The sequence below is a fragment of the Monodelphis domestica genome, chromosome 5 (assembly GCF_027887165.1).
Source record: "Monodelphis domestica isolate mMonDom1 chromosome 5, mMonDom1.pri, whole genome shotgun sequence".
In the NCBI taxonomy this organism is placed as follows: Eukaryota; Metazoa; Chordata; class Mammalia; order Didelphimorphia; family Didelphidae; genus Monodelphis; species Monodelphis domestica.
In genome coordinates this window covers 106,572,669-106,587,343 of record NC_077231.1, presented here as the reverse complement: position 1 = coordinate 106,587,343, position 14,675 = coordinate 106,572,669, and the positions used below count along the sequence as shown (strand labels likewise).

General features: G+C 40.0%; 1 protein-coding gene across 2 annotated transcripts in view; it reads left to right on the top strand.

Moving 5' to 3' along the window:
• SCAF11 (SR-related CTD associated factor 11) overlaps positions 1 to 3,576 on the top strand; it is a 113,077-nt gene extending 109,501 nt beyond the window's left edge. For both annotated transcript variants that reach the window (XM_056799025.1, XM_007503879.3), the window contains exons 14-15: positions 252 to 371; positions 670 to 3,576. In XM_056799025.1, coding sequence (XP_056655003.1) covers positions 252 to 371; positions 670 to 816 — 267 coding nt within the window. In that variant the 3' untranslated portion in view covers positions 817 to 3,576. The remainder of the gene's footprint in view (positions 1 to 251; positions 372 to 669) is intronic.
• Positions 3,577 to 14,675: the final 11,099 nt, after the last annotated feature.

Here is a 14,675-nt window from a genome sequence, read left to right as displayed (position 1 = left end):
AAAACAAAGTAAAAGTTAAACTATGTCAATTTCCTATCCTTGAATTTCCAAGGTTATTTTGTAGATGATAATTATTAGTGCTTAATAACAATAATTAATGCTTTATTCGAACTTTTAGAAACACTGCATTTGTTAAAACTAATTTTTGAAGACATTTTTAATATTTTAAAATTTGAATTATTTTGATACATGTTTAAAGATGTGATTTTGCCAGTGTGTAATTAAAGTAGTCATTGTTTTTTTCTTATCAGAAATTGCAAATTCAAGAAAAAGCAGCACAGGAAGTAAAATTGGCCATTAAGCCATTTTACCAAAATAAAGATATTACCAAGGAAGAATACAAAGAGATTGTGCGGAAGGCAGTAGATAAAGTAAGTTATACCCTGGTTTTATTTCTGTGTTATACAAGATTGAACTGTAGGTAAATATATTTAAATAAGTATTAAATCTAAGGTAGATTTATTTTGGAGCTAATGTTCCAGATAAGTACAGGGCATTATTGTTAAACTATTGAGTGTAATATTTTGGAGACATTTGTTTTCCTTGAAGCCTTCCATTTTTTATTAAGTGTGTTTGGTTAGGTCAAAGGTTGTGATGTTGCTGCCTTCTACAAATAAAAATCTACGCCTTTCCCTTTCTCTCCCTCCTCCTCCCCAATTTCTGCTATAGGTTTGTCATAGTAAGAGTGGAGAAGTGAATTCTGCTAAAGTGGCAAATCTGGTTAAAGCCTATGTAGACAAATACAAACATTCTCGGAAGGGGAGTCAAAAGAAAAACCCAGAAGAACCTGCATCTACTGAAAAAAAAATAGGATGAAATAGAAGCGCTAAGAACACTATCAAGATTATCTGCAAAGTGCAATTTCAACAAGTACCATTAACTGAAAATTATACACAACTGTTATTGAAATCTGGTTTTGATAAAATTCTCTTTTTTCAATGTAGGTTATAATGGTTTGTTCTAAATTAATAGAGTTCTGCACTGCAACTTCTTTATCCCTTTTTTCAAAAACAAATTGAAAGGAAAGTGAAAAGTTTGAAGGAGAGTACATTTTAATTAGGAATGTGCTATAGTATGGAAACCGGAAGATGTACAGCATTTTGACTTGAACAGTGGAGCACATAAATTAGAAACAAGTAACATTGGTTTTGGAAGAGGTATGTACATGTAGACTGTAAGCCTAAATATATTATGGTAGGATTTTCTTCCTTATGTCTATTCCCCTTTAATTGTGGTAAAAATTAAAATAATGTATTGCCATGAATAATATTTCTAATATTAACTAGACAGACTGGTTGCTGGATTCATTATATGTGTGTATATTTGTTTATATATGTGTGTGTGTGTGTACATACACATATACATATATATATATATTTTTTAAAAGCACGACTGTCAGAACAGAGAAAAATGTTTAGATAGAAAAATTATGGACAAATAGTACTGTTCAACTCCACAACTTTTGGGATACTGTTCAACACCAAATAAAGGTTATGCTGCTTGTTTTAATTTTGTGCCCTCCCCTCCCCCCATCTCTTTTGGCTTATTAGGAAAAAATGGTATAACTCTTGAGGCTGCTAAAATGTTAGCAGTCCGTAGTCTCTGGCTACACTTGGAAGGACAATCCAGAGAACACTTCAGAAATCATGCACTCTTCATTAACATCTACTACTGGTTGGAGGCAGCAGATTGTGCCACCTGAGATCTATAGTTATGTGCATGATTTTTTTGCGTTGACTTTTTTCTTGGAAATAGGTTATAATATAAACTTCTTTTTGGTGGCTTGGCTTACAGGTCAGGAATGGTATTACTGTCATTATTTAGGAATCTCGTTTTATAGCGAGTAAAATACTTAGACATGTTGTAAAGTCCTAGGCATGAACATGTGTTTTGTGGTAAGGGAAGAGAGTAGTGCAGTTTTACTTGGGTTTTTTGGGACGATAGACCTATTGTCTGAGAAGATGCTACAAAACCTACTGATTTGGAAATAGCAACTTAAAGACTAGTTGGGTCCTTTTTTTAAAGGATGATACTGGTACAGTACAAAAATCTCTTTCTACTTCCAGCCAGGATTAGCTTTGGTTAGAAATTGAACCATATAAATGATATTTAGTCAAACAGTCATATATTCCAAGGCAGGATTTTATTTCATTAAGCCAAATATGACCCTTTTACTTGCTAAACTTTTCAGCTTGAGCAATACTGTTTATTACTATGCTGTATTAAAGATATTTCATTTCTTCAATTTTAGGTGCACAGTATGTGCCTGGTCCTAGCTTTGGTAGGCACAGTTATTTGCAATATAGGACCTAATTAATGTTATATCACCTTTGTTAAACTTTTAAAAGAAAAATTCTGAGGCATTAAAAAATGACCTTTGCATTTTGAGGGGGAGGGGGATAGCTTTATTTTATCATTTTTCTGATTTGTATTTTTGTTTTAAAACTCATCATAACTAAACTTAAAGAGTAATAGGATCTGGAGTTTGATATTGATTTTTTTTTTCTTCCCTAAAGCACACAAAAACCATGTCTTAAGATTCCCAGAATATTCTCTTTCTCTCTCAATTCAGTTTTGACCTGTGGCAGCAGTTGTGTGAACTTTTAATCTATTTTGAACTAAAACTGGTTAGCACTTTGAAGAAATTTGTAGCAAATTGCTATGCCTATGCTGATTACTCACACGCTGTGCGTATTTTCCTGCATTTTCCTTCTAGGAGTTTTGGGAGTTGTTTTATATAACATTTCCCTCTCACTTACCCCAGCCCATCCCCATTGCTTCATGCGTTTGAGTCTCATTACCAGACTACTCTTGCAAACCAGCAAAAGGGCTTAACAGAAGGGCAGATATGGTAAGGATATAAAATCTAGATTTAGAGTAGAAAGTTTTGTTTTTGTTTTTTTTGTACCTTGCTGGGAAATAATGATAACTGCCATCTCTAGTTGGGGCAGTGGTTACATTGGAGCTCTGCTGTATCTATAATTTCTAATTAAGAATGTCTGATAGATTAGAATGCGATGAGTAAGCTTTTTCTTGTTTACTTGGAAATATTTAAGAATTTATCAGAAAATGCATGATGTATGTTTTTTTGAGAAACTATATTGCCTTATATACATGTTATTTTCCCTGAATTTAAATATACTTTGCATACATCTGATGTGCATTCCCCATCATCATCACCAGTTAGTTACTGATCTCTTTTGGTATTAAGACTTCAACTGTATAATTTTTGGCCAGAATACAGCAAAATGTAATAGTGTTATTATTAGCAAATGTTCTGGGCCAAAAAATTCCTAAGATTTTGAAGAAAATTATTTTTTAGAACCTAAAGATAGTGACCATTAATTTTTGGAATTATAAAGATTTTCTGTACCTTTCTGCTAATTACTGAGTTGCCCCCTTACACTCCTTGAAATGATCACTGTCCCTGCTGCTTGAATGTCTTGTCAGGAGCACAGTGGTTGCCCAAGGGTCTGTGTTTGTAGCCTAAGGCTGGAGTGCTGCCTACTAAAACAAAACTATCTTAAGCAAATTATGTAGTGCATAATATTTTCTAATAAATTCTTTTGACTAAAATAAGTGCTGTCTTTAATATTTTTTTACGTTTCATTTTAATTAAATACCATATTTTTTCCATAAATTTTCCTAAAGCCTGGGATAACTTATTTAATGTATTGGTTCTACACTTCCGTGTCAAAGGTTCAAGTAATAGCCAGGGTAAAAGACTAAGATTATCATTTGAAATACTTGTGCTTTATCGATCAGATTTTCCCAGCATCTGACTTTGATTCATTCTCCTTTAGCACTTGACAGAATAGATTGGATGTTTAGCTTATAATTATTTAAAATAATGGGTAGTAGTTTATATGATATTAGTCCTTCGTACACTCCAGCATATGTCTTGCTAAAATGTGGCATTCAGAACAGTACTGCCTGTATGTCCTGAGAGGGTCCTCATTAGAACCATTGTGCCTCAGTTGAGAACTTCAACTTTTCTGATTGCAATTCATGTCACATTCTTAGCTCACAAAGCTTTCCATCCACAAAAACCTCCAGATCTATTTAACATTTAACCATTTGTCTAGGCTTACTCTTTTCATCTCAGATTTTCAAAGTTGATTTTTCTGAACCAGGATTACAACTTTATCTCTATTAAGTATAGTCCATTTTCGTGACCTATCAGGGTTTTTAAAATATATTTATCCATCATCCTTTGTATTAGCGATCCCTCCCACAACATTTGGCAAGTGTACCTTCAAACGGTTCAATTTATTGTTTAAAATGTCGAGCTGCATAGAACCATCGACAGAATCCTAGGTGATTCCATTAGTGACATCCACGCTAATGTCAACCCATTAATTGATATTGGTTTTACTTTGGGACCATTTCTTCAATCAGTTCTGTATGCTAAAAATTGGGATACAAAAGAGATAGTCTCTCATTAATGGGAGGAGACTGTATATTCAGAGATAAGTAAATCTAGACTAGAAACAAAATGAAAAATAATAAGTAATTTTAGGGGGTAGGACAACTAAAAACTGAGAAGCTGCTAGTTAAGTGAGCTGGAAGGAACTAGGGCATCTTAAGAGGCAGAAATGAGGAAGGACACATTATATATTTGGGACTGCTGTGTGAAGCCATGGGGGGTGGGAGATAATATGGAGAACAAAAAAGGGGGGCACTTTGGCTCATGGAGAGCATGTGAGAAGAAAGAAATGTATGCAGCAGATGGTGAAAGGCTTTAAATTTGTAACATAGAGAGTTTGTGTTTTAGTTTTATTCTCCAGTGGGGAGCTATTGAAGTTTCTTGATCAGGGGAGTGACATGGAGTTTGTACTTTAGGATTATCGGTTGGGTACCTATGCAGTGTATAATTTGGAGTGCAGAGGCCAATTAGGAGACTGAGGTAGTAGTTCATTCAGGAAATAATGAGTAGGTTTTTAAGGCTCCAGGAAAAAAAGCCAGATTTTTTTTTTACTTTTGTTAATTGTATACCATTTTTTCATTTTAGAGTTGGCTCATATTCACCATGTTCTTTGTTACCCTTTGAATGACTCAGTTCTTTAATTCTTTATAAGTTCATGTGTTTCCACCCTGGACATGGACATCCCTATCCAAAAATACCCAATAAAGTTAGTCTTATAGTCTCCTTTTCTCCTGACGTCATACTGGTGTTTAAGAACTGCCCTTTGTCTTTAAGAGTCCTTTAAAAAGGGTGTATTTACTGCTCTTTATGATACTAGGTTTGACATATATGTAGGCAGTTTGTTTTCTCCTTCCTTTCCTGATCCTATCTGCCAGGCTCCAGAAAATTGTTTTTCCCATTAGGGAAAAACTTTAGTTGTAAATATTCAGGTTTTTTTCCCCTTCATATTCTCATACTTACCAACTCTTCATCTTTTTTTATTTAATTAGAAAGGTATGATTACTTCAATCTTGGAGACCCCAAAGGTGGTGTGTGCTCTTGATGAAAACATATAGTTCACTGTGAGGTTCTCCATGACTTCCATCTATGCTATAATTGAAATTCTTAGTCCTTTGTATTCTTTTAGTAGTTTTTAAGGCTCACATTACAAACTTTGTTCTGCCTGTTTCTTAGACTAAGAATTAAGGCTTTTTGCCTTTTCTCAGAATAATACAAAGCCACTCTTATCACATCAGAAAATTCACCCATTCTATACCCTAATGCAAATAATCCAGTCCTCTCCCACAACCACCTTCCTCGAGTCTTTCCTGAGAAGTTTCCTCAAGCTTCTATTTTCCTGGGTGGGAGTGCAGGTGCTGAGCAGTGTGTATACCTTTCAGCAGACAAGTGACACTGGCTCATTCAAGGTTGGAGAAGGTGTTCTGAAGAGGCTTCAAGTAGGATAGGATGAATAAGTTATTTGTTAATTAGCTCAGTAATTAGATATTCTGAATAACTAGGAATAAGTAATAGGGCTGGATAGATGGTTGTGAGTGGTACAGCGATCCTGTAATTCAGACAGTGGAATCCTCAAGAGATGATGGGAAAAGAATTCCCAGTTTGCCCTAAGAGGGGCAGTTAGGATTAACTGGAAACTCTGGGTTTAATGCTCAAAGGGTGGATGGTTGGCGGTTTTCCTCTGATATTTCTTGAGGATTTTGGAGATAGCTGGCTGGGAATAACATCTTGTATTTGAGAAAGACTGAAGGACTCAGACAGTGGCTGTGACTAACTGTTCCCCGATCTACCAGAAGGGGCAGACGAGAGCATCATTTCTGTGAAACCTGCTGGGCCCAAGAGATGGGCATAAGGAAGTGGGGGGGATGGGGGGCGCAGAAGCAAGGCTGTGCAATGATAAATTAGGATGCAGCAAAGTAACCAGTTGATTGGAATTTGGACTCTGTGAAGGGGAGCCAGCCCTGTGCACTTTAAATGCCAAGGTGAGGACTTGAAGAGAACAAATAGTTGAGTGGCCTAAAGCATTGTAACTCTTGGCTTCTTGCTGCCTCCCACTATTCTCCATCCTCAGAAACCCCTCACTTGTTTGATTCTTCCCTCCTCGCTCTTTTCCTCCAGCCTTTTGTGGTGCCTCTGTTTCCTTACCGCGTCTGTCTGTTCTTCTTTACTCTCAGTAGTTTGCATATTCTAACAAGTTTAATTTAATTGAAGCTGCCCTTTCTCTCCAGAATTAACAAGGATTTCTTAAGAAATCTAAAGGCCATTTCTCAGTCCTAATGTTCATTGAGCTCTCCAGGCTCAGACAGGTCCTGAGCATGCTCTCTCGCTTTTGTGCCCCTGCTGCCTCCTGAGGCTGCCTCTTGGTCTCCTCTGCTCATGCTCCCACGGGGGCCTGTCTGATGCTCTCACAGGCTCGTCTCATCAGCCATCATCTCTATGCGGAGGATTCTCAGATCTGCTTATCTAGTTTTAGGCTTGTCTGTCCTGTTACTCTGGAGGGCACCACAGTCTCCCTCATCCATGCTCACCACCTCCTCTATCCAGTCAGTGGCCACATTCTGTCCGTTCTGTCTGGATAACCGCTGACACCGGAACACCTGACTAGTCTTTTCCTGGGCCTCCCTGCCTCATCTTCCTCTCCAGTTTGTCCTCCCTTCAAGGGTCACTCCCCATATTCAGTCAGCTCCAGTGGCTCCCACTACCTTGAAGATCACATACAAACTCCTCTACTCTCAAGGCCCGTATGTGGACCCTGGCCTGCAGGGACACGCGTGCGTCTCCCTGCTCTCCCATTGTTCCTTCTGGCGTTGTTCGAAGAAACCCTTTGATTCTAGTGCCTTCTTCCTGTGCTCGTCTCGTCTCGGCCTGTATCTTGTGCGTGCCTCTGCCTTTGCATTGTGTCTCCTCTGTTACCGTGTGAGCACCCTGGATGCGGGAGCTGTTGTCCGTCTTTCTTTGTACCTGAGCCCTCGGCACAGCGCCGGGAACATCACAAATGCTCAGTACCTGTTTCTTGACTTGACTTAGAGTGGCCTGTGAGTGGAGAAGAATGGATGGCCGCGAGATGTGTGGAGGCAGAATGGACAAAGTTTAGCTGAAGATTTGATAGGATGAAAGGCTGTAAGACTGGTGTTCCCTTCACCTCAATAGAAAGAGAAAAGTCTGGAGAAGGGGTGGGCTTATGGGGTAGGAAAAATGAGAAGGATGCAAGTTTTTTTTTAGGCATTTTGCTATGAAAGGGAGGAAAGAGCTTGAGGAGATAGTTGGATCAAGGAAGAAGTTTTTTAAAGGAGGGGGTAGACTTTTCATTGAAGAAGATGGTATATTTAAAGAAAGACCGAAGATAAAAGAGGAGCAGAATCTATTGTCCTATATTGTTTCATGTATCTCCTTGTATTTTCCTAATTCTCACCTTTTATCAAAGCTCCTACCATGTGCTACCAGAGCTCTTTAACTGAGTATCCCTTTTCTTGCCTGAAAATAGGAAACCAACCTCAAATATTTTGGGATGAATCCATCTTTAAGATGTTCAGGTTAGTGTACAAGTCTAAGACACTTAAAATCAGAAGAGCATCTGATGTAGTGAAGGGCGGGCATTTGGAGACAAGACACTTTTTATGATTTAATAAAGTGTCTGTAACCAAAGATTATAGAAGTTAATCAGAAATTATGGTTTAACTAAGGAGTGAGCAACTCTGCTTCTCCTTTCTTAGAATTTTTTAATGATCTCTATACCTTCTGCCTAGTCTGGCCAAAGTTAGCTGAATTCCTTTGAGTCATAATGCCAGTGAGGAAACTCATTACACTTAAAAAGGAGGAGGGATTCCCTAATTCTAGTCTGGCCCAAACCTTCCTAGTAAATGTTTTGGTATTAGTCTTTATTTATTGAAAAAAATGAACAAACATGTATTAAGTACTTATTTTATGCTCTGGTTTAGGGATACAAATAAATAAGGACAATCCCTGCTTTCAAGAAGAGATGGAAAGAGGATTCAGTTGGATGGAAAAGCTGTGACCTGTGATCCTTAGACTCCAACATCAAAACAGATAGATGTAGGGGGGAGCTGTATAACTTGGTGGATTGAGAGTCAGGAGGTCCTGCGTTCAAAATTGACCTCGGACACTTCCCAGCTGTGTGACCCTGGGCAAGTCACTTAACCCCCATTGCCTAGCCTTTATGGCTCTTCTGCCTTGGAGCCAATATATAATATTGATTCTAAGGTAGAAGTTCAGGGTTGGGCGGAGGCGGGGAGGGGGTTAATGAGGAGGCAGAGAGCAGGCTCATATTGGTTTCTGATGTTGAATCAGTTGAGAGTTCCAAGGATTTTAAAGACTAGAACTTTGTTTTGTGAATTTTAAACAACTGTGGCTATTGAGTTTAAGGGGGCTCTAGTGTCTGCCCACAAGGATAATAGCCCTCCATGATGGCATCTGGGGCTCAGGATAAGGAGCTGTTGCTATTCCCGGGGGGTCTTGGTAGTTAGCAAAATATCTTTGTTAAGAAGTTTTTCTTGACATCAAGACTAAATATGCCTATTTTCCTTCCACTAATCAATCCTGACTCTGCTCTCTGATGTCATCTGAAAGAGTGGAATCCCTCCTCCCCAGAGCTCTGTAAAATTTTAAACACAGCTATAATGCACCTGTGTGAATCTGCGGATTGTTTCTTGCTGAATATGCCTACTTGCTGCTCTTACTAATCTTAAGGCCCTGAATGGCATCGTTCTTTAAAAATTTTTCTTACTTAACATTTCTTTTCTCTCTCCTACTCCAAACCACACAGAAAAAAAAAGAAAAAAGAAAAACCCATGTAACATGCATATTCAAGCAAAATTAATTCCCATATTGGTCATTTCCAAAAACGCATGTCATTCTGTTTCTTGAATTTAGCATTATTTCTAAAGTTTATTTCAGGGAGAACCTGAGGAATTTCTTCTTATTTCAATGAGCATATAATATTGATTTCCTGAAATCCTTTATTTACTAGGAATATATAGTTAATATCTCAAATTGCTGTAATTTCCACTAATTTCTCAATAACACCAAACAAAACTTGGGTATGGAATTAGCTGTGTTTCTTAAGGTCCTTTTAGCCCTGAAGAATCATTCTTGTGAAGTTTCTATCCTTTTTTTCCTTTTTTCTTCCATGCTGTTTTTGTTTGTTTGTTCTTGTAAAATAGGGAGTTTGATGGTATAGTAAGTAGGTAGAGAACTGACTGGCATTTGAGTCAAGACAACTTGAGTTCAAGTTCCACCTCTGGGACATTCTGGGCAAGTTCTTTTAACAGCTTGCTCAGATTATTTATGAATTAGAGAGAAACTGGTAATCTCTGTTGGCAGGAAAAGTTTCAGATAGATGTGATCATAAGTTCAGTCAGAACAAAAATAAGACATAATAGTTCTTATTCAGTTCCTGCAACTGTATTTCATGTTGCAAAAGGGAGAGAATAAATTATATAATTTAAGAATTTTGAGTATCACAGAATTTCAGAATCAGAAAGGACCTCAGTGGCCATCTACGCCAACCTATATCTATAAAGGAATTCCCGTAATTGGATTTTTAAAAAGTAAATAGTCTTCAGATCTTTCCCAGAAAACCTCTAGTTAGGGTGAACCTCTTGAGGCCACCCATTCTACACACTCTAGTTGTTAGTGAATTGTATCTTCCACTGATGGATCTGAAAAAGAATGTCTAATCCCTTTTCCGTGTGAAAAGATCATAAATTTAGAACTGGGAGATCCTTTAGGGATAATCACATTCCATTCCCCCTCCATTTTCCAGTGAAGTCCAAAGAGGGACATGTCATGACCAAAGTCACAGAAGGAAGGGGCAGATTTGGGACAATGAACCCAGGCCCTTTGTTTTTGAATCAGTGCTCATGCTTCAAATACCATGATAAAAATGGGAAATGAGAAACTGTCTCCCTTCCCCTCCAAATAAATCTAGCCAAATCCTGCCTGTTCCTTAAGACTGATTTCAGGTGATCAAAATAACTTCAACTAAATGCCCCCAACTTCCTTATTCAGTTGATCATCAGTCAGGCTTAAATTTTTCCCTTGTACACACAGTCTATTACTAAATACTTGTTTCTCCTTCTGCAGTATCTGGAATCTTTTTTTAAAAAAACAAAAACGAAAACTCCCTTACCTTCTGTCTTGGAATATGTAAAGAATGATATGGGATAGGCACGTATAAGTGACTTGCCCAAGGTCACATAGCTAGGAAGTATCTGGATCCAGATTTGAACCCAAGTCCTCCCAAACTCCAGGCTGTGTGACATAGCATAGTATTCAGTATTTGTTGACTATTGATTTTAGCTTTCCTCCATGAATTCAGTATTACAGATAGACTGAACTATCTTAACTATACCATGATTTTAAAGCTGAGAGAGAGACCTTAGAAGACATAGAGTGTCCAACTTAATTTTCCAGAAAAGGAAACTGCTCAAGAAGTCAAACTGATAGTGAAGATCAGGATTTAAGTCCAGATTCTATGATCACAGATGTCTTGCTCGTGGTACCAGCGGGCTCTTCTTCCGTTGCCTTTGCCCAAAAGCATTCTCTGTGCTTCCTCTTTCCCCTTGGCCAGGCTCTCTCCTTTGCATTTCCTCTTCTTGCACACATTACACTCACATGCTTTCTGAACTGTCTTCAGTGTGCTTGAAGTGACTTCACTTTAGCGGTAGGTCTGACTGTGGGTGACTTTGTAGCCCTAAATCTATGAGCCTGTGATCAGGCATTGTAAAGCGCTTACCAGGTGCCTGTCCCAGAGTAGATGTTCTATAACTGCTCGTTCCCTTCCCTCTTTCCATTACATAGATTGAGTCATTGGCTTTTAAGGAACGCTCTCTTAAACAAAGACAAAAAACACTTGGGTGTTTGGTGGGAACTGTTTTGTGTAAAAAATTAATAAAGCCTATTTTCTTCTATTATAACAAGTTTTCTTTGGTTATTTACATTATGCATGTGAATGAGTAGATTATTTACTGTGAGTAAAAAGTTCAACAGCTTGAGTTTAGGTGCCTTTCTTTACATTGATTGCCCAGAGTAGTTGTCCTAGTCCCTCGTAAACAGTTTTTGTTGATTGATTTTTTGCTTCATACAAATGCACATCTCCTATTTCTCTGAACTCCACATGTTTGCTATACATCACAGGAGAGCGCAGCTTTATTCTAGTCCTTTGCCACCCTCCTGGTCCTATGGAAGATGCGGGAGAGGGCTGTGAAGCTCTACCTCACAGTCCCTCCAGCTTGGACAGGGACAAGATGGAGAAAAACAAAAGTCTGAGTAACTTTTCCAGCCCAGCTCTGTGCAGGGAGAAGCTTTAGCCAAGAGGTTATGGAACGAAGACCAGAGGCAGCACAGAGGGCCTCGATATCTGGAGAGCACGTGCCACGCGGCAGCTTGGCCATCGGCTCCTCGGGTCTGGGGCACAGATCCAAGGTCGACAGAGGAGGAGGTGCGAGGCCAGGGGTGGCACTGCATGGTCCCCAGTGGTTATGGATTTTAGGCTCAAGGAGAAAGCGAAGACGCAGGTAGCCCTCGTAGCTCTAACCTCAGGCATCTGTGGAGCTCCATTCCAGCTTCCAGGCCAGACTTCATTTAGCTTGTGCGGGAAGGAGTAGGCTAAATCCCAGACCAAAGGGGAGTTGCACTTGTGTTACTCAAAACCATAGGAGTTTTCTATCTAATTGCTTAGCACAACAACATTCTACTGAAGGTCGGATTGCCCAGCTAATGTTGGTCAGACCCAAAGCTAGGTCAGGAGCTTGCAGAGCCCAGCCCAGGAGACCCGAGATAATTCAGTAGCCCAAACAAAAGCAGCAAAACCAGAAATGGGCAGAACTTGACCCTAAGAAAGTCCAAAGTCAAGAAGCAGGCTGGAGGAATGAGTAAATAAAAATTGAATCCCGCCCCATAAATCTGTTATTGCAATGGGGACACTCAAGGCACAAATCCAGAAGATAAATGACTCCAAAATGATCTACTAGCAGAGTCTCAAAGAAACACATTTTGGCATATGTTCAGCTTTCTAGAAAAGATGAAGCAAGACTTAAAAAAATGTTTTTTTAGCAAGGAAAAAAATGATAGAAAAAACTTTATAACATGGTTTAAGAAACAAAACACCTTACCCAAGGACAAAGTCTTAAAGCAACAACAAAAAAATTGTAATGTTGGGGGGGGGGGGGACGACCTTATTTGGCTACCCAAACACCACAAGCCCTGCCCCAAAAGCTGAAAAATCCTATTTCAACAAGTCATAAATATGCCCTCCTATCTTAGAACCTGCCACTTCCTGAAAGAAAGCCCCAGGAAAACTGCAAAGTACATACAGTATGTGCAAAATACAGAGCTTCCTGGTAGTGTAGGCAGAGGGTAAAAGTTCAAGTGGAACCGGAGTTAGGATCACAAACAATTTAGCAGACGCTCCTACACAGTAGTAGAGTGCTTGAAATATAACCAAAAGGCAAGGGATGGAGACACATCACCAAGAATAACATCTTATAAAATAGTATAATCCTAGGTGAGGGAAATGGACTTCTCCAAAAGGAACCTTACCTTCTGTTTTAAGACTAAGGATGGATTCCAAGGCAGAAGAGCCGTATAGGTTAGGCAATTGTATTTCAGTGATATACCCAGGGTCACACAGCTAGAAAATGTTTGGGACCACATTTGAACCCAGGACCCTCCATCTCCAGGCCCTGACGCTATCCACTGAGCAACCCAGCTGCCCCCGAAATGGACCTTTCTTGAGCTATAGTTGTTCCAGTTAGTGCAAACAGCCCTCTGAAGTAGTTGCACATATTGGAATTCATATTGCATAGATCCACTGAGCTGGCACCAATGGTCATATTTTATATAATTTATAGAGTGCAGATAGTTCTGAGGGATTTCCAAGCATTCCTGTTGAAAAAGTAGCCATTACATATAAACACAGGAGTCCAGAAAAATCTGAGAGTAAAATATAAAAAAGGTAAATGAGGGGGGCTAAATAAGGAGAAGCCAGGAGAGTCCCTGTAATGAGACATGAGCCAGGCTAGTACAGCAGGGAACCGGGAGGGGGTGATTCTCCCCCTCTGGGGGTCGCCTTAGAAGCCTGCCAGCGAGGGTGGAGGGGGAGGAAGGGGATGCGCTCATCTGAACTGCTCAACGGAAAGAGATGCAGGCCGTTTGCCCTCCACGATGTCATTTCTCCCAGGAATAGAAAGGCTTATGCGAGGGAGGGCCGGGAGTGAGTTGTACTCACCATCCCCAACTGAAGAATGCTCAAAAATGCAGCTGCCTCAAAGAATTTGGAAACGAGGGGACGTCCCATTGGGAAACTTGAACGAGTTACGTCTAGTGTTTGGAGTCCTCACTAAAATCTCCAGAAACCCTTTCCCGGCGCGTCCTGATTCGAGCGCCTCACTTCCCGTTTCCTTTTTCCCTGCCTGTAGCTTGAGATACTTGCTGGTCACCTCCCGGGTAGGAGCTCCCCGGGGTGGAGCTCCCCGGGGCAGAGCGGCACGACCACGCTCTGATTCCAGCCTCCCCGGGGATCTCTGTGGCTCCCCTCCAGTCGTGTCTGTTGGAATAAGGAGAGGGAATAGACCGAAAGCGGCTTGTTGTTGAAAGAAAAATCATTACTGATACAATGAACCTTCCATTGAGTCATTTCTCTTGCTGAAACCACCGAGGGCCCTGCCGTCCTGGAACGAACACGCGCTGCTGCCACTGCCAACAGCTGCATGACACGACGCGCTGGAGCCATGGTAGGGGCATGTCCAGTGATGATGAACAGCAGGAGTGATGGTGGCTCTAAAAGCGCCATAGCATGTCCTCTCTGGTCCTCCAAACAGTCCTGTGAAGGAGCTGCTGTTTATCCCCATTTTACCTATGAAACTCGGCTGCACGAGGCGAAGTGACTTGCCCAGAGAGTGACTTAAGAAGGGTTTGAAGGGATTTGAACCTTCCCCATTCCTTGCCCAGCACACTCTCCACTGGGCCAATCCCAGAATTTAGAAATGCCAATTCCACATTTCATGGTGAAAGATGGCCAGCGGCAGCCCCTCCCCGACACGCGTCCCTTTGTCCTCTGCCTCAGTTCCTTACGTTTGGCTTCACAATTCATTAATGTTTAAGATGTCTTTCCCTCACTATCCAATTGTTCTTTTATCTTCAAATACCTGTAGTTTTGTTGAGTTCATTTTGTCTCTGAATCTTTTCCGTTTCAGTCCAGATTCAGATCCCTTTGCAATCCGCCTTCGCTTTC